The sequence below is a fragment of the Lutjanus erythropterus genome, chromosome 6, assembly GCF_056507025.1.
Source record: "Lutjanus erythropterus isolate fLutEry1 chromosome 6, fLutEry1.hap2, whole genome shotgun sequence".
Taxonomy (NCBI): Eukaryota; Metazoa; Chordata; class Actinopteri; order Lutjaniformes; family Lutjanidae; genus Lutjanus; species Lutjanus erythropterus.
Genome location: NC_139322.1, coordinates 38,544,874 through 38,566,550, shown reverse-complemented (window position 1 = coordinate 38,566,550; position 21,677 = coordinate 38,544,874). Strand labels below are relative to the sequence as shown.

Genomic DNA, 21,677 nt, shown 5'->3' with positions numbered 1-21,677 from the left:
AGGGGACTTAAGGAGATGTCTACCTATCAAAGAGATGTCCATACAATGAAGTAGAACTGTCTGAACCCTGTGTGATTTTTCACCTAATGAGTTGTTTGTTGTTTGCAAAGATTTTCTTTAATTCTTTTTTTAAAAAAAAAAGATAATTTAACTTCAATGTTGTTAATTTTCTTTTACAATTAATAAATGTAATACCAAATATCACACACATACACACACACAGACACAGATTTAATTCAGACAGTCATAGTTTTGATCATTTATTCCAAGAAAAGTTGTCAAACATATTTACAGCAAAAAAAACAAAAAAAAAAACACGATGCTTTATCAAACATCTAATGGCTCCTGTCAGCTTCATTATTTTACACAACATCTGAAACATTACATTTCTGTACACACTGGAAATATGCACTAAAAGATAAAAATTCAAGATATTACACACAATTGTTTGAGAACGGTGTGGCTCTGTACGGTGTTTACAGTGAGGCAGTGAAATATTTTGCATAGTGTAAAGTGTTTTCAAGTGGAATCATTACTAGTCTGAAGAGAGCTAATGAAATTGCTCATACAAAGATACAGTGACAGCAGGGCAACTGGACAAGTTTTAGTATTGATGATCTAGTTGTAAAGATCCTCAGTTGGCTAATGCACTATCAACCACAGCAATGCCATGTACAGTCTTCTAATCATGTTAGGTTTAACACCTAAATAAACATGTATATTGAACAATGTGGAGCAGGTCAGAGATTCAACATCCCAAACTAGTTCTTTATTAGCAAAAAGCAAAAATGAAAAATCTCATTCCAAAATTGAACAACATCTACAATTGTGTTAGCATTCAACAACTACATTTCCAATTAGTGTCAAGGCACAATCACATTGAACACAAGCAAATTTTGCTGCGTTTTAAACGCTCCTGCCATCTTCCTAAGTCCTACATCTTCAGATGACCATTTTTAAGGTCAAATTTAAACATTCAATAGGAGGCGCCAAAAAAGAGGCTATGATGGCAGGTTTTTTTGGCCCTGCTTTGAGCGTGGCCATTTGGAACAGCTAGCAACACTTCTGACTTGAAATGACAAGAACGTTTGATTGAACATCCCTTAAGAAATGAATATATGTCTGATTATTGAAAAGAATCTGTGTCTAAAAGTAATAGCCTGACTACCGGGGTCCCTCAGGGTTCTGTTCTGGGTCCCCTCCTCTTTTCTCTTTACATCAAGTCACTTGTTATTCACTCACAAGGCTTTTGCTACCACCTCTATGCAGATGACACTCAAGTGATTCTGTCTTCGCCCCTTTCTGAAACCCGGGTGATAACCTGAATCTCTGACACTAATATAACCTTACAGGAGATGTAGTTGTTGAATGCGAACAATATAATTGCAGTATGGGCATGGGTCAAGACTAGCTCTGAAATAAAGCCATTAAGAGAAAAGGTAACAGGTGTATCAAGATCCTGGTCATTCTAAAGGGAAAACCTATGTGTTACTTGTAGATAAGCAAAACAACACAGAAAAAAAGTCAGAGGTTGGTTCAGGATTGGAGAGATAAAAGAGTGTGAGGTAAAAATCTATCTCACTCAAGCAGTGCCCCTTGTATCGCAATCTAACACAAGGCTGTTAATGAAACTGTCAAGGTAGATCAGAGTGCTGAGAATGAGGTAGGATCACACTACAAAACGCCTCAAAAGCTACTACTACTACTGCAGAGTCACTGAAATGCACCCAAATGCTACGCAGTGCTATGAAACCAAAGGGTGGTTTTGGTCATTTGACCATGGTTTTGGGGGCATGGAGTTGTTTTGGGCCATGGGATACCGAAAACGATGGTGGTTTTAGGTATCCCACGGCTGCTTTTGGGGATTATTCCCAGATGGCAAGTCTTCAAATCTCCTGTGAGACTCCCCAAATCAGATACTCAAGAAAACATCCGCCAGAGATGGCTCAGTACTGCTTCGCTGTCAGACTGTTCCCATAGAATGACCTTTTAAACATTTTTCACATCACACCAGAAACCTTAAAACTCAAAAGGTACAGAACAATGGTCAATATCTCCTAATAACAGATAATTCCAAGTTACCCTTGACTTGATATCATTAACTGTATTCCAAGTGTTTCCTCCAATTTGTGAGGAATCCTCGGATGCCACACTCAACCTCAATGTAAAAAAAAAAACATTCAGTATAAAGTTACCAAAACCCACCCAACGATCGTTTCTTGGTCACATGTTAATTTAGAAAACATGTTAATACTAAGCTTTGCAGTGATGATAAATAAATATATGTAATTTGTCCAACAGGTGCTATTTGGATTGGAGTGAATGCCCTGCTGGACATTGTTTGGTTACATATGCACAGTATTGTATGGAGTTGATGCAGGCCTGCTTCTTCTAAAGGTGTGAATTCTATAGTACACCTTCAATACAACATGAAAACCGATAATATTCACATTTGTCCGGAGTGTGGCACAGATTTGTGAAATATCCTTGTAAACCTTCTTTATATGGGCGTAGATGTGACACTAAAACAAAATCTTTGATAATCTTCATTTTAGTCAAAGTTTTTGTACATTTCAGCTCCAGCATTATGACTGGACATGAGTGTTTGGGAAGAGGAGGGCCACCAAATGATCTCATTTCACACTTGACATTATTGCAGCCTTGTTTAAAAAGGTTGACATCATTGAAAGCCAAGGATTCCATTGGTCAATTGCGCATTTCTGCGGACAGAAACCTGCTTTCAGCCTCTTGAAGTTTCTGTCTTGGTGCGTGAGAATCCACTGTGACCCACAAAATCATTTTATTCAAAGATCCAATCGCACTTCTGTGAATCATCTTTAAGGCACGAGGTTGTGTGGGAAAGAGAAACTGGGAGCATTGTCTGTTGTTCATAGTTATTCATCAGTGAAATGATGGGCAGCCCATGCTTTGACCTTAGAACACTGGTACAGTCTGGTATGGTAACCTGTGCCACAGCCAAGTACATTACAAATGTTATGGAAGAGCAGGCCTATACTGGGGCAACAAATATAAAACATCAAATATCATAAACCTGATTTTTACATCCAGTCAGCTCTCAGAGACACTGACATTATCCACCAATCAAATGTCCTCAGCTTCCATGGTGACAGTGATTGTAACTGGATGGTGCTTGAAGTGCACTGTGGTCTGGTTTGCATACTGTTCCTGTCCTTGAGTTTTGGAATCATCGGCCAGTTTGTTACTTCCCGCTCAAATTATGATTGTGGATTCTTCACAGTTCAGTCTGTCAGAGTCCCTTTTTCCATCGGAGTCCACATCCATGCAGTAAACAAAGCTGCAGGGACACAAAGAAGAAACAGGTCAGCACAATGTTGCATAAAGAAAACGTTTTTCTTTACAGATTAGGTTTTATTTTCATAGCTGTGTGGAGCCACTGGCTGAGTCACCGCTTCTTCATCTACCTGCAGCAACATGACAACACCACCTGCCACCTGAGTTTACTTCCTGCCTGTAGCCTCGATGTGTCCAGGTTTAGTTCAGTGCTGTGCTCTAAAAATAGTCCAGCGGCTGACATGCCACGGCTTGGGCTAGCAGCGGTTTGTTCCTTTTTTCATAAGTTGCATAACCTCAGAGCACATGGTATGAGCACAAGTGGGTCAGCTTAGCAGGATGCACGCATGTTGGAGATGGTGGATAAGGGATGATGTGTTGAATGGAGGCACGGAAAGTGCTTATGTCACTGCTGAGGATGCATACATTTACATTAAAATACAGTACAGTGTTGACAATAACTCCTATTGGGAAAAAAATAAAATCGAATCCAGACTCGCTACGAGAATACAGATGTTGTCCTCTCAGACATCTTGAAAGCATTGCAGAGCTGTCAGGCCATTAAGTATCCTGATGTGCTAAAAGCCAGGCACTATTGATCTGTTTTCTGGAGCAGAGGCTAACAGAGGCCACTGGTCACTGATTTAATCTTCTTTTTGTCATCTTCGAGCTTTGGACAAACAACAGCATTCCAGTCTTCTTCTTTTTTTACCTAAACCCTTTGAGCTAAACCTCATTTTATCATCACACTCCAACCAAAATCTGCTCTTCAAGAACTCAGTGTGGTTGCTGAAAAGACGGTGCTGATGAGTGCTCTGAGGTGTCTGCCTGAACTCATTGGGTGTGGTTCTAATAACTCAGCAGTTTTTGTTGTTATTCAACTCTTGCTTTCACAGGAGCAGCTATGAGCGTCCTCTCTGAAAGAATGTGGTACCAGTGCGTGAACTTTTCTCAACTCTCTGACCTGAGGCACTTGTTTAATGAGAATGTCTCCCATACCTGAATATACACCCCACCATGGAGCAGTTACGCAACTCTCTGACAGTAGACTACACACACTGTAAGCAGCACACCTCCATAAGCAAAGCTTTAATAAAGCTTTAATAAAGAGGGAGCTCTGTTGAAGGCCTCAATAATTGGTTTACAGCTGTGCTTTCTATGAAAGTCAGAGCTGGCATTTAACAGAAGAAAACAAACCATTATGATCTGGAATCTCTGAGAACCACAACACTAAAGGTCATGTAATTGAGCATGCACACAAACAATAAAACTAAGTATTTAAGTGACAAAATGTAATCTTTTTTATGAACTATGAAAGAACTTTATTCCATATTTATTCAAGAAGTTTGGGACATGCACCAACCCTGTTCAACAGATGTTCTTCAGTCCTTGTGAATATATAGAATAGATAAAGTAGATATGAGTTGTAAATTTGCAGTAACTTTATCTTCAAAAATTTTCTTAAGAAGAGTAAAGATCTGTACAATTTAGCACAAGAGGCTGAGGTTGAAGTTATTGGACTTCGGTCGATTGTGTAAATTGGAAGTCAATAACTGGATACGCTTCATTTTCCATTAGTGACAGAGTTTGTCTTTTAGGTTCGTTAAAGGATTTTGCTAATAAATCTGATGTTAAATATCAGTTGCTTTCTAGGAAATTGTAGGGAAATATTGGATATCAAATTAAATTTTAATAGACCCACAGTTAGTTGTAAAGGTGCCAGTAAAACACAAACCCTTGACAGGCTGCTATCACTGTATTAATGATAACTGAGGCCTATGTGTTCCATCAGGTGTGTCCATTGTGGACAGTCTGTATTTGTCTTCTTTGATTGGTATTTTTGTTGGGTTTGGCACTCTTCAGGCAGCTGTTTGACTAACCTAAACATGTATGGCTCCCTTTTAAGAGTCATGTTTGTCCTCCACAGTCAATGAGACACAGTGTATCTGGCAGCAGCTGTTCATTATATTTTCAATACATAATGGGCCCAGTGTGCTTCAGTCTTACTAGTCTGTACACTGCGTCGTAGTTTGAGATCTCTCAGTTCATTTTTGATTTCGAAAGGGTGCAGACTAAAATGCATCTGGACACAACCGGACAGACCAACCACCTATCAGAGCAACAAAATGTGGCACATGCATGTTTGGGTGGTGCTTGGTCTGGGTTCTGAAAATGTTCATTAGGGCTGTGCATCTTCACTGGTCTCGAAACTCGATTCGATTATCCTGTCAATAATTTGATTTGATTCGGTTCGATTTCACAATGCATCACGATGCATTGCATCCTTGCATCCATTACTGCACATGGCTACTTTTTCATCAGTGAATACAAGCAGTCAGATAAATATGAACTCCCTTTTTATTGTTTAGAAAGTGCTTCAGAAATGAATGACATAGAATTCTGAAATTGTAAAATAAATAAATAAATTGTATAGGTCTAGCCTCCCTGTATTTGTGAGAATTTGTTCCATCCTCAAAAACAAAAATAATACTTCTGCAGTCTAACTACAGCTTCTAGCAACTGTCTTCTGCTCAAGTAAATGCTAATAAAGCTGCAACGATTAATTGATTATTAATCCATTATTAAATTAATCATCAGCTATTTTGATAATGAATTAATGGTTTTAAGTCATTTTTTAATCATAAAGTGTCCAAATTTTCTAATTTTCACTTCTCAAATGTAAATATTGTCTGATTTATTGAGTCCTCTTATGACAGTAAACTGAATGTCTTTGTGTTTTGGACATAAGACATTTGGCTTGGACTTGGCTTTGGAAAACAATGCTCAATGTTTTTCACCATTTTATAGACCAAACCTGTGAAAATAATGAAATGAAATGATGATGTGATGAAAATAATTGTTAGTTGCAGCCTTACCACAGACTAGGGATGTACACAATTAAATGTCACCACCCTCGCTAGTTGGCACCAGAGATACTAGTCAGTTTAATTATTTATCAATATTTTATTCACGTACAATGCCAGTTAACGGTTGCCTCTAAGGTGTTATGCAGCTGCTGGCCACTAGTTGGGGCTGCAGCTGCATCAGATGGCAGCCCCTCTCACCCACTGCCTTGATGGCCCACCCACCCCTGGATGTTTTTAATCAGCTGAGTCAAACAGATGACAGCTCGGAAAAACCAGTGCAGTTTCGCAGTGTTTTGATATAGAAAATGGAAATGAAGTTGAATGTAGGCTGTGGCAGAACAATCTGATACATAACCACTTGACTGGAGTGATTTGTGACCACATTAAGCACAGACACAGACACTAACTTACAGGCAGAGCAGCTGCTCCTGTTAGCTCTACTAATATTAGCCACACTGTGTAGCAGGCTGGCAGCTAACGTCAGCTCCAGGTAAACAATGTCGTTTACCCCCAGACACTGTGATCATTTTCGGTCTGAAAAGGTGAAGCATTTCAGAGAGATATTGTGATGTGCAGTGTTCGTATTGCACGGTGCATTTTAAGTACGATTCGGCGACTGTAGACTGTGATTAACAGCTTCAAGCAGCTCATAATACTGACCTGGTGTGGCTTCACAGTCAGAAAGGAAGATTTAGGAAGCTATCAGTCCAATGTATGGACGAGCATTTTGTTTGAAGCAAACCTGATCCTTGAGCTGAATGTTGTCATTTGCACTCTGCTGTTAAATTGTAGAGCAGCGGGGAGACCAAGTGAGTGGAGAAAATGTACATGGATTCCAGTACCCAACCTGTTGACATGTCCTACAACAAGACAGTTAATCTCTGTCAGTTCCACTGTAGGGGCCCCTGACCTCTGACTTCCCTGCAGGGGGAGGGTACTGACTATTTGCTCTCCACAGCAGTCAAGAAGCACATTTCTACCCTGACTAAGATTAACATCCACAGTCCAGTCTGATACATTCTGATCAGTTCTGTTGTCTGAATGCTGAATCTGGATAAATAAAATATGGTACGACATATAAACATCTGGATCCCCCTTCTGGTCCAACCCTGGCTGAAGTCAGCAGATCAGTTTTTTGCTTATTGCTCTGTTGGAGTTATTACTGCTAGATAAATAAGCACAACGAAGGAAGTGAGGCGAAGGTCAAACCCAGCAGATCCTGGACAAACTGAGGCCTGCTGCCTCCTCAGTCGCCCTGCCAGCCATTTGTTGTTGCATAACCCAAAAGCAGACTACCTCGTAAAAAACCGGCAGGGACCGGTATCATTGGGGAAGTGGTGGGGGCTGGGTTCTTGTGAGCCCATGGAACTGTGGCAGCTCGCTATGATAACCAGTTGGAGCATTTTACGAGCTCGGTGTGGTTTTGTGGCCAACGTGTGGCATGCAAAGCACCACATTCCACTTGGCTTGCTTTCTTGAAAAAGTGTTCATTATGTAAGTTTAGGTGTGTGCCTCCAAGTTCCTCTTGATGCAAAACTGACAAAGCATTTCCATCAGTCGGCCAACAAAGACCGACAATCCCAAGATATAAAACAACGGAAAGCAGTAAACCCCTCCAATGGAGAGGCTGGAAACAAACAAGGTTTCAGGGTTTTTCTGATAAATATTTAGTCAGTTATAAAAAATTATAAATTGATTTTCTGCTGATCAACTAATCAATTAATTAAATAAATGTTTCAGGTCTATATGAGAGCACACAAAAAAGACTGGTCACATAAGACCCCTCAGTCAACTGACACTGTTCAAGTCAAGCAGTCATTTAAAAAAATGTTGTGTATTTCCATTTTGTTGTTGGCCTAGTTAGCATATGCTGGCTCCGAGGGAGCCCTTTGGGAGGACAATCTAAGCTTCAACTTGGCTTGCTTACTATAATATGTGAATGCTGCTGTCTCCACGAATGTCCCGTCAAACCCAAATCAAAAATCTGGCAATTCAAGTGTTGATAGACGATATGAAAAACAAAGAGGAACATATAGTCTAATATTTGTACTGAACAGCCAAATTCAATTCAATTGACAAAATTCTAAGTTGGTCCTACTCAAAAGTATTTAATATTTCCAAATTCTAATTATTTTTCTCTATAAAGTATAGTGAAATTTAACAAATGCAAAGGAAATCTGATCCTGACAAAACTGCCAAGCACAAATCTCTACAGAGTTTCAAAAACGACTGACTGACTGACAATGTAACCAAGGACAAATATTTTCCAAGGCCAAACCCCACACTGGTTAATGGTTTGTTTCGCTCTTTCTTTGTTTGACCATCTGCATCTCTCCAGTAATCTTGCCATCTTAAAGTTCTTATGTTCTCATTTTGTCGTGGGCCAGTCAATAACAGCAGTGACATGCAAAATCCAAAAATCATAAAGTAATAACAGGGAGAGGAAACCAGTCTCTGCTTCCTGCAACAGATGTTGGCCACGCCTCTTTTCATCTATTATTTATGGCTCAAAATGAATCCTGTCAGCTTTGTTAGAACTGTTCAAACCATATGAGCTGTCAACACAGTGGTGGAACCACAGAAGAACCAAAGAGAATCCACTAAGAAGCCAAAGTATGACCACGTACAGCACCTGCAGTGAGTTAGTGTGAGGCTGTGATAGATAGTTCGCAGACTCTGAGGAGATTAACACAGTGTTAAGAGCTTACAACCCCATTAGATCCAACACAGCCAACATGAATGGGGACAGTGGAGTGGAAAAGACCTGGATCTGTGTTATTCCAGGGTATTGTGGGGTGACGAGGTTTTCTAGACTGTACAGGGTGCTGAAACATCATAAAGTGTAGATTTTTATGGAGAAAAAAAAGGAAGGGGTCAGATTACTGAACTGGCTTGAGCTTTCCACTCTGACTTTCTCTCTTACTCTCCAATGTTCAGCTTTTGAGTAAACACAAGAACACAAGGAGGTGGTTCATTTGTGTAGGAACTTGTTTTTGCAGTTCTTGCTCTGAACCCTTAGGGCCATGAGGAAATATTTACAAGGTTCTCAGCCACTGAATGCTCACTTTTACAAGCATGTTGCATAAGAGGGCCAGTGCGCTCATCACACCCACTCCCAACATTTCATAAAGGTGGCCTCCTTCTGGCATTTCTCAGCCACTCTGCAATACCCCCCGCTGACCGAGCCAACACAGAACATAGCGTACCCTGCCTTAAAACTGCTGTCCAAACAACTTCATTTCCTTTAGAGGCACAAGATCAGCGTTCTCTCCTGTCTTTGTCAAAAATGTACCCTACTTTGGAGTATTCGGATAAAACGAAAGATGCAAACGGAAAAACATCAACCCTGCTTGAGGGCATCAGTATGTTTGTTACAGTATGTGGAAGCATTCATGCATGCACTGCGAGGACAACACCCTGAAAATGCCTCAACTTGTCAAGAGCCTGTTCGTGCTGTCAATGAAATCAAAAAGGATTCCCAAAGTAAAGACTGTACATGAGGGCAGGGCCGGAGATTACAGTGTTCTGGCCTGGTTTAGACAGAGGCGGCACATGGCTGGCAGGCTGTGAGAGGACAAAATGTTCCAGACTCAAGCCTCCATAAGCCCTGAAACAGCAGCGGCACTCTCATTGTCCAGCAGAGGGGGAAAGGGACGGAGGGGTGGGGGAGGTGGGGGGGTGGACAGGGAGGATGGTGTGAGATAGATGGGCAGGCGGGTGTCACACAAAACAGAGATGCATATGGTTATGATCTGATGCTGACAATACACATTTTAAAGGGATTTCCCCTTTCCTTATCCATGGCATGAAATATTCAGAATTTGCCCAGACACAGTCCAAAAAGATATTTATAAGTTCTTACATAAAACAGCGTCATTGGTGCACTGTGCATGCACCAAAGGCAGTAAAAACAGTCAATTCAAGACTAGTAAATAGGTTTGCATTGAAAAACAAGTGGCTTTGATGACAGCATCTTCTTGAATCACTTCAAATCACGATTCCATTTAGAAAATATCTTTACTGATTATTGTAAAAGTAGCTGTTATTACAACCTCATCAAATATTACAATTTTTCAGTTTCTATAAATGGTGGAAATATGCACCGTTTTTATTTTTTAGTGCATGGGCACTTTTAAAGGCAGCGCCTGGCCAACAGTAGCTGTGGATAATCTCTCTTCATGACACACACTTGACAGCTGGGTAAGGCGGAGCGCAGAACAGTGAAGTAAACACGGTACTTATAAATGATCAGCATTAATGTAGCCAATACCAATCCATGGAAGAAGCTCAGAACATTCCTATGAATTCCTGGTATATCAGTCAGTATTGTTCAGTATTGGACTGTGTGTCAGTTAATAAGTAACAGCAAATTGCAGTACAGAAATTGCAGTGATATGTTTGAGATAATGTGGAAACTGTGAGGCCATTTAGAGCTGAAACAATTTGTCTACTGGTATTTAATTAGAGTAATTTTCCAAGAAAAAATGCCATGAAACGTTCTCTGGTTTCAGCTTTGACAATTTGTTGCTTTTCACTGTTTCATATGATGGTAAATTGAATATGTTTGGATGTTGGACTGTTTGTCAGATTAAACAACACATCATAAAACATCACACTAGACTCCGGGCAATTGTGATTGGCATTTTCTACTATTTTCTGACATTTTAAGTGTCCTGTAAAATGTCCTGCATACAACATAACATTTTTTTGGTTGGCATTTTTAAATAGAGCAAGACAGGTTTATCAGTTTGCTGTTATTATCAGCCCAATATTGGCCTGGCACAACTATACTGGTCTACATCATTACTGTTGTCTATGTTGCCCATTATTTTATTTATTTTTTTTTTACAAAACATGGTGCAGATTGTTATTTTTTGCATTTTCTTAGTTTTATCAGCAGCGTTTTATGTATATTTGATCATTTTTCTTAATTTAAGTTGCTCTATAACACGCTCTATTTGTGTGTGTTATTTATAGTTATGTATACATGACTGGGTAAAAATCACTATGATTATTTTCACAGATACCGCGATTGTCATATGAGTCCCAATTGGAGGGAATGATCCTTTTTTACAATTTTGATCAGAATTTTCATTTTCAGCAGAAAAAAATCTGGATGATGTGACATTTGTTGTGGTCGGGACCAAATAAACTTGTTTTCTTACATCCTCTTAATTTGTAGGCCAGGATCCCTCTGCAGCACTACAGTATGTATTAATAATGCTGTCTGTCACATTTTTCCTCCTGGCTTCTGCTATTTGGATACCGTAATTGGTCATATTGAGATCTCAATAGTATTTGATTTTCTAACTGTGTAGCCCTATTTATAATTATTTAACATACCAGTGAAAGGTTACTGTTTCAGTTCCCTGGTGGTGGTTCAACTTTACTTGTATAGAACCAAATCAAAAAAGTTTTCTCAGGGCACTTTGCAAATAGAGCAGGTCTAGACCGTCCTCTTTATAAACCCAGTTGTTCCAACAGAAGCAAGCACTGAGGCAACTGTGGTGAGGAATAACTTATTTTTAAGAGGCAGAAGCCCAAGTGGATCCAGGCTCTTATTGATATCAGAATTTTTTAAACTCCCTAATATTAGCAATGGCCCCAAAAATCCAGGTCAAGCCATACAAACACAAAGAAATTAACTGTTTCATCAGCATTATCACTATTATTGGATTTGTACGCATTGTTATGTACAAATCTAGATAAAAATGAGTCGTGATAAATGTATTCAAAGGTAAGTTTGATAATGACATCAATAGGACTTTGACAGCTTTGGGTATTGACATGTCGATCGACTGATCAAGCACACTATAGATATCACAGTGGAAACTACTGATGAGCAACATGAGACTGTTTTGTTTTACTGTAGGTGTGAAATCTTGTCAATGATATGTGTATCATTACTGTGCTGTTGTCAGCTGTCCCCTTAGTTAACCAGCTCATGGCATAAATACGCACATGCAGCAGAAACAACTGAATCCCCCCCCGTGTTTTCAGCCACTAATCCCTCTCGCCAACAGATGACAGTTTTTCCCATTGCAGTGGGTCCATTGCGTAACATGCTATCCTATCATGCAGAGAACGAGGCCAATCTGCAGCAGCGGACTAACACGCCTTCAGAGTCCATCGGCGACCCCGCTGACAGCTTGGAGCCGAGAGGAGTTACGTCACAGGGAGAGGGGGGCTGGGTCTCTGGGCGGGGCGCTTACAATAAGGGGTTAACAGAGAATGGTTGTGGGATTGGAGAGCAAATTGTCAAACAAAAGGCAGGCTTAGTGCTAGTCAGCGGTGGGTTCAAGTTCAAACAACAGACAAAAGGTTTGGGTCAGTGAGCATTCACTCAGCGGCTGAGTGATGTACTACAAGAAGTTTCCGCTCTAAATAGAAAACTGAAACAATTAGCATCTTACAGGGACACTTTTCCTCCACTGTCACCACAACAGAAAAAGTTATTTCCTACTGAGTGTGCATGTTTGTTTTGGGGGAGGGGTTGGGCAATTTGTTCTTGCAAATCCAAAGTATGCTCATCTTCATAAAGTAGTGAAGTGGGTTGTGAGTTTATTTCATGATTCTTGAAGTTGGAGTTTAAATAATTTTCCCTACGGCTGCAACTAGTGATTATTTTCACTGTCTATTAATCGGTCAATTACTTTATCAGTTAATCGATTAATTTGTTTTGTCACAATCTTGACACTTGGTCCTATTTTTCAAACCCAAATCAAGTGTCAGGTGACTCTCTGTTGAAGCATTTCCAACAGAATGAGGAGTGAAAGGCACAAGACTGTACTGTGGTTTGGCAGTATGTATAAAATCTTCAGTTACCAACTGTATGTGCCAGAGATGGGCACAAGTCACTGTTTAGAAAGTTACAAGTCTCATATCTTTGCACACAAGTCTCAGGTCAAGACAGGAAAGTCCCAAGTCCTTAACTTTGAGTTCTGATTACTTAAAAAGTCATAATGCGCTCTTCATCAAATGTAATGCAATTTTAACAGCAGAGCCACAACTTATCGTTCTTTGCACAAATTCAAATGTTGGATGAAGTCGGAAGTTGTTGCGTCTCTGTTTGTAATTTTTGTTTTGCATAATGCAATTTAGTTTTTGTTGACCACATTGAAGATTTTGTATGGAACAAAATGATCTTTTGTATATTTTTTTCCAACTGGAGCTCAATAACATAACATTAGTTCTTGCTGGGTTTCTTCTGCAACTTGATTGGATGCTGTTGCATTGGTTCAAAGTGGTTCTGGGAAGCATGGCACAATTTTTAAAAAAAGAAACTTTTTAATCTCTGGACTTGAGGGAAGACATCAAGTATTTTAAAGTCCAAAGGCTCAAGCCCAAGTGAAGTCACAAGTTATTGGTGTTCAAGTACAAGTCGAGCTGCAAGTCTTTTTTGATTTTGTCAAGGTTAAAATCTTTAAAATTGTGACTCAAGTCTGACTCGCAAGCAAGCATGGGGACTTGACAATCTCCCAACTCTTTCATAAAACAGAGGGCTGTACACAATAGCTCTAGTGTATATATCACATTTCCTTATTCAAAGGCTGATTTAAATTCGAATGGAAGTACTTTTCAGTGGAAAAATACTTCCTGAACTATTTGTTACTTAGGTACGTTAACAGTGGTTATATTTAAACACACACCAATAATCCAATCATAATGTGATTAAGACGGATAAAGTAAAGACCATACTGTAACTATACCCATAGTCAGAGTAAGCATAAGCGGTAAGTAAAAAGAGAAGGTAAGAAATATTCCAATTTTAGTGTCATTTTTGAAGGACAGTTGAACCTGTACCCACCTTCATCCAACTCTAAAAATTTGTTTTGTGCTTTTTGTGATCAAACAGGAATTTGTGAAACGTTATTATCACATTCTTACAACTGAATAATAATAACTACTGCTTTATTCTTTGTGTTCTGGAAGGTGGTTTGAGCCATTGTGGTTAAAAATGTCCTTTCAGTTAAGACACTTGTGGGTGAAAGTATTGTGCAAAAAAGTTAAGTCATTCCCATTTCCTTCACGCCTGGTTCTGCTTGAGGTTTCTCCCTGTTAATAGGAAGTTTTTCCTCCCCATTATCGCCAAGTGCTTACTCATGGTGGGAATAGTTGGGCTTCTGTGAATAATATTATGAAGAGTACAGTCTGGACCTGTTCTATATTAAAAGAAACATGCAAATCAGTGGGTAAGCAAGCAGCAGGCAGTGAAATGGCTTGTCAGGATATTATCTGGTAGGAAATAAGCCTGTTAAGCCAGTCAGTGAAAAGCACGAAAATATCACAGGATGAAGTGACTTGTGCAACATTCGGTGCTTTGATGATGTGTTTAAGAGGCGTAATTTGCTGTCAGGTGTGAATGCGAACCAGATTAACCTCAGGTACTGTACATGTCAGGTTGATTCCAAAGATCCCTTCACTGTTCTTGCAACTCTGCCAACAACTCATTGTTTTCAGCCTGACTCTCCCACGAACTCACACTGACTGTGCGCATTTCATTTAAAGCAAGGCTGTTTGCCCTCGGGCCTGGGTTGGACCTGCTAGGTTTCCAGAATCAATCTAAAACTTATCCTCCCTCCTTCTCGCATGCACTAGCTGCACTCTTCCACCACTCTCTCCACCACCCGAGGCCATCAACAGCACACCTCCTCTTACAAACCTTCAGCTTTAACACCTCTTATGTATTTGTTAATTCACTTAAGTTTCAAGATTCATTTTTGTCCTGCTGTGACGGAGGCTGCTGATCTTGAACTTGTGCACTCCATTAACGTCAGTCAGCCTAACTGTACCTGTTGTTTTGTGTCTTGACGTCAGTGTTCTGCCATAGATACCTTCACTTTTGTTAATCCTGTTTCCTTGACAGTGACGTGGGAAGCTTTGGAAGAAATCAAGAGCAGCAGTAAGGCTTAGGTACTATTTGGAGAGAAGGCACTAGGCCAACAGTTTGTCCGATCTCTTGTGAGCTACTTGTAGTTCCCATGGCCCAATAGAGGTGCAATTAATGAAATGTCTGTCTTAGTTGTTTTACTTAAGGATAATTAAACTGTAGTATATTACAATTTGGATCTTATTTCACAGGTTTTGGCTATCAGTCCCTACATAACGTAAAGTCTATGTAAAGCAACAGGAAATGTGCAATTATATAGTAGTTTATCAGTCTAACTCCACAATTCAGTAAAATGTGTCAGTTGGTCTAATTTTCAGTTTCACCCCCTAATAAAATGGTTTAAATAATCTGACCATCAACCAGTGACTTCACACCACCAGTGGCTATTAAATGAGAGACATTCCAGACGGTGACCGGGACAAGGAAGGCTAATGGTGTCAGCTCAAAGGCAGATTACCTGTTTTCAGCCCTGGGTCACCAACAGCCGGTGATCCCTTTCAGCCAGTGGTGATAAGTCATGTTGCACAGAGGAGCCTGTACTGTAGGTTTAATTCCATCTAATCTACAGCAGCTAATTTCACTGACTGGTCCTCCTCTTGAGATAAACATGGACCAATCTGTGAAATTAGCTGTTGCATGGTTTGGTTGGGTCAAAGGAAAATTTGGCGCTTTTCATGTGGCTGTTCAGTTAATCGCCAGTTGACCAATGAAATTGAGTTCTCCTGCAGCAAAATCTGTTGTTCTTCCTGCACCAGTGATGCTACAGTGATGTAATTGGTATTAAGGAAGAACTACAGGCTATTTCAGCTTGGACTGGCATGACAGATGAGTATTTTTGTCCTTTAACACTAGAATGAAGTAATAGCAATAGGCTAGGGTAGTGATACAGTGCAACATGAGTCTAAGTGTCAGAAGCTTGCTTGCAGTTCAATACAGGCAATGTCAGCATGACTCTGCAAACAAGAGAACTCAGCTTTCTTGGTCAATATAGCACACAGTGATGAATTTATTGCTTCATTTGACTACACTTACCAACAATGACTTGACATCCATATGAAAAGTGCCAAATTTTCATTTCATCAATTTTAAAAACCTGCAGGTTCATTGGCTGCGCACAGTTAACTCAAAAAGAACAGTCCTAATGTTAGGAAGACAATAGTAACACTATTAAGTTATAAAGGAAGTAAAGCTCACCTGGGAAGGAAAGGGGTCCCTTCTTTGACTGGTTGGGTAAAAAAGGAGGGGTCTAGGGAAGGTGGGAGCTGTCACGCAGCGCATGTAACTTGGTCCATCCGCACCTCCAGCTGGAAGGCATCTGGCCGATCCTGAGGGTTGACTGCGAGCATGTCCTGGAGGAGTTTCTTTACACCCTCTGACATGGTGCTCCTGGCTTTCTGAGGGATGTGGAGAACCATCTTGGGGTTCTCCAGGAGAGCCTCCCCAACAGGTACAATCTCTGTGCCCTGGCGTATGTAGGTGCCCAGCAGTTCACGCTTAGACTCTGCGTCGATGAAAGTGATCCGTTCGAGCATCGCCCAGATGATGATGCCCAGGGCAAAAATGTCAGCCTTGGCTGTGTAGTGGCCCTCCCACACTTCAGGGGCCATGTAGAAGTCCGAGCCACAAGCCGACGACAACCAGAACTTGTTGACATTGACAATGTTGTTCTGGTTGCTGCCTTTGCCACCCCCTCCTGCTGCAGGGAGGTCATCAGTGTTCTTGGAGTTTAGGCCAGCACAAACTTTACTGAGGCCGAAGTCGGCAACTTTGAGAACAGGTGAACCAGATTTCTGTGAGATGAGAATGTTGTCTGGCTTCAGATCACGGTGCACAATGTTGTTCTTGTGCAGGAAGGCCACAGCGCTTGTTAACTGCCGCATAAAGCTCCTGTTGGTGTTGGGGTCAGGCCGGCGGGACAAGATGTACTGGTTGAGGTCCCCGCCTTCACAAAACTCCATGACAAACCAGAGGTAGGATGGTTCCTCTGGGTAACCCAGGATGCGCTCTCCTGCAGCATGAAGATGGAAAGGTATGACCTGATTAGTGATGTAACAACAGTCGATCTGTGGCATTAAGTCAGTTCATTAGAGCTCCATGCCTGGCTTATGACATGTATTCACTCCATACTTAAAGCATACAACCATGATCATACACAAGTGAGGTACAAACAAGTACACTGATACTCCCATTGTCATTTGACATGCTAATTATTTTCTGACTGAGCTATAAGACTGAGGCTTGAGACCTAAATATTCTTGATGTGTTTAGTTTTTAGAATTCCAGTGCAATCAAAAAAAGGTTAAGTAATCCACAGTTTCAGAAGAAGCAGGTGCTTGGTTCCTCCGGAGGAAGCAACACCAAAAAATTACAATATCAGTAAAGTCATACCAGTGAAGTCCGTCATTCAATACCTTTTTTCAAATGCTCGTCTTCATAAAGAACACTTTCAGGGATCAGCTGCAAGCAAAATCGTACAAATAGTAGTCGATACCACTTGGCACTGGGTTATTTCAATCGATACCTTAAAGGTACTAAAGTGCATACCACAGGTAGCATCATGATCCGTTGATTCATTCAGGTGTGTCACTTCCACTTCAAAAAGTGATGAGTTTGAGGTTTCAAATCTCAAACCTCTGCAGGCCTAACTGTAGATTTCATAAATAGCAGGTGGGCCAAGAAAGGACTATCAGGGTTTGCACCGGGACATGGTTCAGATGAGGTGGTAAGCCACCTGGATCCTCATCCTGTGGTCAATTGAGTTAGTAAATGATGCCATAAACATACTCACACCAGTTAAATATAGTCTATGGCCTTACGGCACCTCTACATTTTTTGCCCTGAGGTTCCAGGTGAGGCAGCCTACCTCTTCTGTTAAATACAGACTGAAATCCTTGATGGTAGGACTGTAAATAATGGACAGTAAAGCCCAACAAAAACTGGATTTTTGAGGCCAAAATGAGCTGATATTTGTTTTGTTAAATAATGGCTCCTAGAAAAAGGCTTGTGACCATGATATTTAGTGAGTGAGATACTTTACTGTGTAAAACCTGTCAGTGCACTCTGGCTGACATACAGGTTGTTCCAATACCAATACCAGTAGTCCAGTAATGGGAATGCCTCTGATAGAGACTAAAAAGCTCGATCAGGTATCATAGAGTACACAAGTCTCTGCAGTGCTCTGACATCATGTAATTTATTAGCCCATAGACAGGACCATGCTACTTGCCACCAGTGTTCTGTGTGCCGATTTTTTTAAGCCTAAATCAGGCCATACAACATTGACAGCAATCATTTTTGACACACAGATATCAGATCAGTACTCAGCTGATACCCAAAGTACAGGTATACGGAAGGAAAAATGGTATCTAATTGAAATTTTTATCTAAATCACAAAATGGCTATCTGCCATTTTCAAATCACAGGAAGTGCAATATTTGTTAAAGGCAAAATGTGTATCAAAAATGTCCTACAAATCAGATTGTACAGACTTGAAAACCACCTTAATTTAGTGCAGATTCCTTAAAGAAAAAAATCACACTAGTCACTTCAACATGCTTTTCAATCAAAATAAGAATAATGATGTAAAAATTATAATTACATCTGATATCACAATTCTTGATATACATCATTTTGCTAAAATAACATACTGTTAATTCTCAAATAGTGATGAAGTTACAGAATATGATGCACTGCTGAAGATTCAATGCTGGGAGATAAAGACAAAACCAAATACATGTCCACAGTCTGAAAAGTTCAGAAAATTACGTCATTTTACTGAAATGCAGCCTTAAAAAAAACAAGAAAAAACAACGCTTATGTCATATCAAGATATAACAATATCCAAAATCTAAGATATCTAGTCTCATATCACTACATAAATATAATATCTTTATACTGCCCAGCCTCATTGGGAGTGCTTTCTAATTCTGTCTCTTCCTACAACTCGCAGACATGGAATGCACCTTTGAGGTAGCAGAGATAAAGGCTTTCAAAATGTCCAAACAGCATTCACCCCGCCACCCCCACCCCCAACCTGCCCTGATGATCACTCTGTGGGCTGTTGTTACCACAGCTGCTGACTACTTGCATGTTCGTTTTAGAGGCTTGGGTAAATGGACCCAGACAAAAGCTAAGAGTGCATATTAAAACAATCCAAATCATACAAACATTCTGTATCATTTATTGGCTGCAGAATATGCCAGCTCAAGATTAATATTTCATTTCAACAGCCAGGCTATTAAAAGAAAAGAAGCAAAGGCTACACACTGGATTTTAAACAGCACAGATCAGCAGTGGTATTTAAAATGCTAAACCTCAATTTTATGAAGATATATTTAACAGCTGCTTGGCTATCTATTTCTATTAGGACTGCTGAGCAATAACAAAGGAAGTCATAAGTAGGTCAAACTGGATCCATGCCAACAATTACATAAACATAACTAAATAAAATATAACTGTCATAATTTAAAAGCTGCAGTATTTTGTTAGAATATCAAAACTTACACTGTAACATCATTGTTCAGTGTATAAAATGTCAGTTAACATGCAGTGGTTTAACGTGCTGCCAAGTAGTACACAGTGTTCCCTTTGAGCTGAGGAAAACACAGTGTACTCTCTGTGCCTACTATACTGTAGGCAATGTATAGTAACATCACTGACAGAGAGAGGGCTGCAAAAGGGATGAATGCTACTTTTAATTCACAGAATCATTTTTTAGTGGATGGGCCTCCCACCGGGCAAACAGATTAGACTTTATGGCACATATTTCACAAATTATTTAGCTGAAATAAAGATTTTGCAGCAGCACACTGTATGTCATCCAAACCATGTCATTAAAGTAATTACCTTAATATTAAATACGTCACAGAAATAACTGTAATAAGCACTGCAAAATGTAATAATTTACTGTTTTAATTCATCTGTGATTTAGTAAACCAGGACCACCAATTTTGGTTGCACTTACAGCCATCAACAAACCCACTGTGCATGTTTACATAAGCTAAAATACATTTTACTGTTCTGTAGATTAATGTAGTGAGATTTTTAAGTCTCAAGCTTGTGTTTGAAGCTTAATCTGGTAAAATCCCTGTCACCTTGTAAACTACTTATTAATAATTTTACAGACATGTTTTGGATGCTAAGATTTTTGGATCTCCCTTTGATTTCCTGTCAAGTAAAGCTGCAACAATTAATCCATTATTACATTAATCGTCAACTATTTTGATAATTGATTAATTGCTTTGAGAATTTTTTTGAGCAAAAAAGTCAAAATTCTCTGATTCAAGCTTCTTAAATGTGAATATTTGGGTTTCTTTACTCCTCTCTGACAGTAAACTGAGTATCTTTGGATTTAGGACACAACAAGACATTTGAGGACGTCATCTTGGACTTTGGGAAACACTGATTTGCATTTTTCACCATTTTATTGACCAAACAACTATTAGTTGATTATTGAGAAAATAATCAACCAAGTAATCGACTATGAAAATAATCGTTAGTTGCAGCCTTACTTGCATTCCTGCATGTATTCTTTCATTGTAAATAGCATTGGTGTTATTGTACAGCTAACAATAACAATGACAGGAGCATGTCTACCTTTGAGTGAGGTCTCCACCAACCGCAGGTACTGTTTGGACCTCTTGTTTCCGTGGCTCATCTTCTGGGCCAGGCCGTTCCTCTGCAGGACACACTCCTCCAGCTGCACCACATTCTGGTGTCGGTTCTCCAGGCTCGTCAGGGCCCAGAACTCGGCCAGAGCTAGCTCGACGTTCTCCGGGGCGTCGCATTGGAGCCTCTTTACCGCCACCCTGGCTCCTGTTTTGCGTGCTATAGCCTCGTACACCACCCCGTAGCTCCCCCGGCCGACCTCTCGGAGCAGGCTGTACCGGGGAGCGACGACCACGGCGGGCTCCAACCGGTCGTGTCGCAGGAAGCCGATGGAGAAGCAGTCGTCGTCCTCGTCCTCCTCCATGGGCTTCGCGCGGTTGTTGTCCTCCAGTGTGCGCGAGCGGAGGACTTTGCCTACGTCGCGCTTCATCTTGGCGGCCACGCTCCGCCGGCAACCCCGCAAACCGCCGCCGCCGCCGCCGCCGCTTACCTTTCTCCTCTTCTTCCCGTCGCAAATATCCATAACTTCTTTTTTATTGAAAGTAAGCATGAAGGCAGGACGTGTTTCTCTTTCATTACTTTAACTCAAAACTAAAATAGTCTGACGTCCGAACGTCTGCCTGGCTGTCGCTCGGAGAGGTTAAACGCCAGCCTGTCAACAGTTTGGAGCTTTTTTTCGCGGTTACTAACGACAAAAGCTGCTGAAGTGAGTGCCACAGGCCGTCCAGCTGTAGGAACTAATTCAGCCCGGTAAACAAAATGTTCCCGCAGCTCGCTGGTACACACAGAGAACAGAGGGCGGGGCTTAATCTGCAGCAACGCCGCACGCTGATTGGTCGAGAGAGAAAAGAGCTCGCGGAGATCCCGCTATGGTCAAAGAGGTGGAGAGTACAGCAGAGCACGCTACGTTTGTTTTTATTTTGAAATGAGACTGTAGTAGCAATAAAGGTCCATTTTCACGTGTATAATCGCAGATTTTGGTTCAAAATACCTATTTGAGC

The 21,677-nt window shown here is 40.5% G+C and overlaps 1 protein-coding gene across 1 annotated transcript; it reads right to left on the bottom strand.

The window, feature by feature from the left end:
* Positions 1–247: 247 nt before the first annotated feature.
* Positions 248–21,440, bottom strand: stk35 (serine/threonine kinase 35). Its single transcript, XM_084721844.1, has 3 exons — positions 20,665–21,440; positions 16,264–17,077; positions 248–3,316 (listed from the first exon to the last, which is right to left on the bottom strand). Exons 1-2 carry the CDS (start codon positions 21,224–21,226, stop codon positions 16,335–16,337), a joined length of 1,305 nt encoding a protein of 434 aa, XP_084577970.1. The 5' UTR covers positions 21,227–21,440; the 3' UTR covers positions 248–3,316; positions 16,264–16,334.
* Between the last annotated feature and the right edge of the window lie 237 nt (positions 21,441–21,677).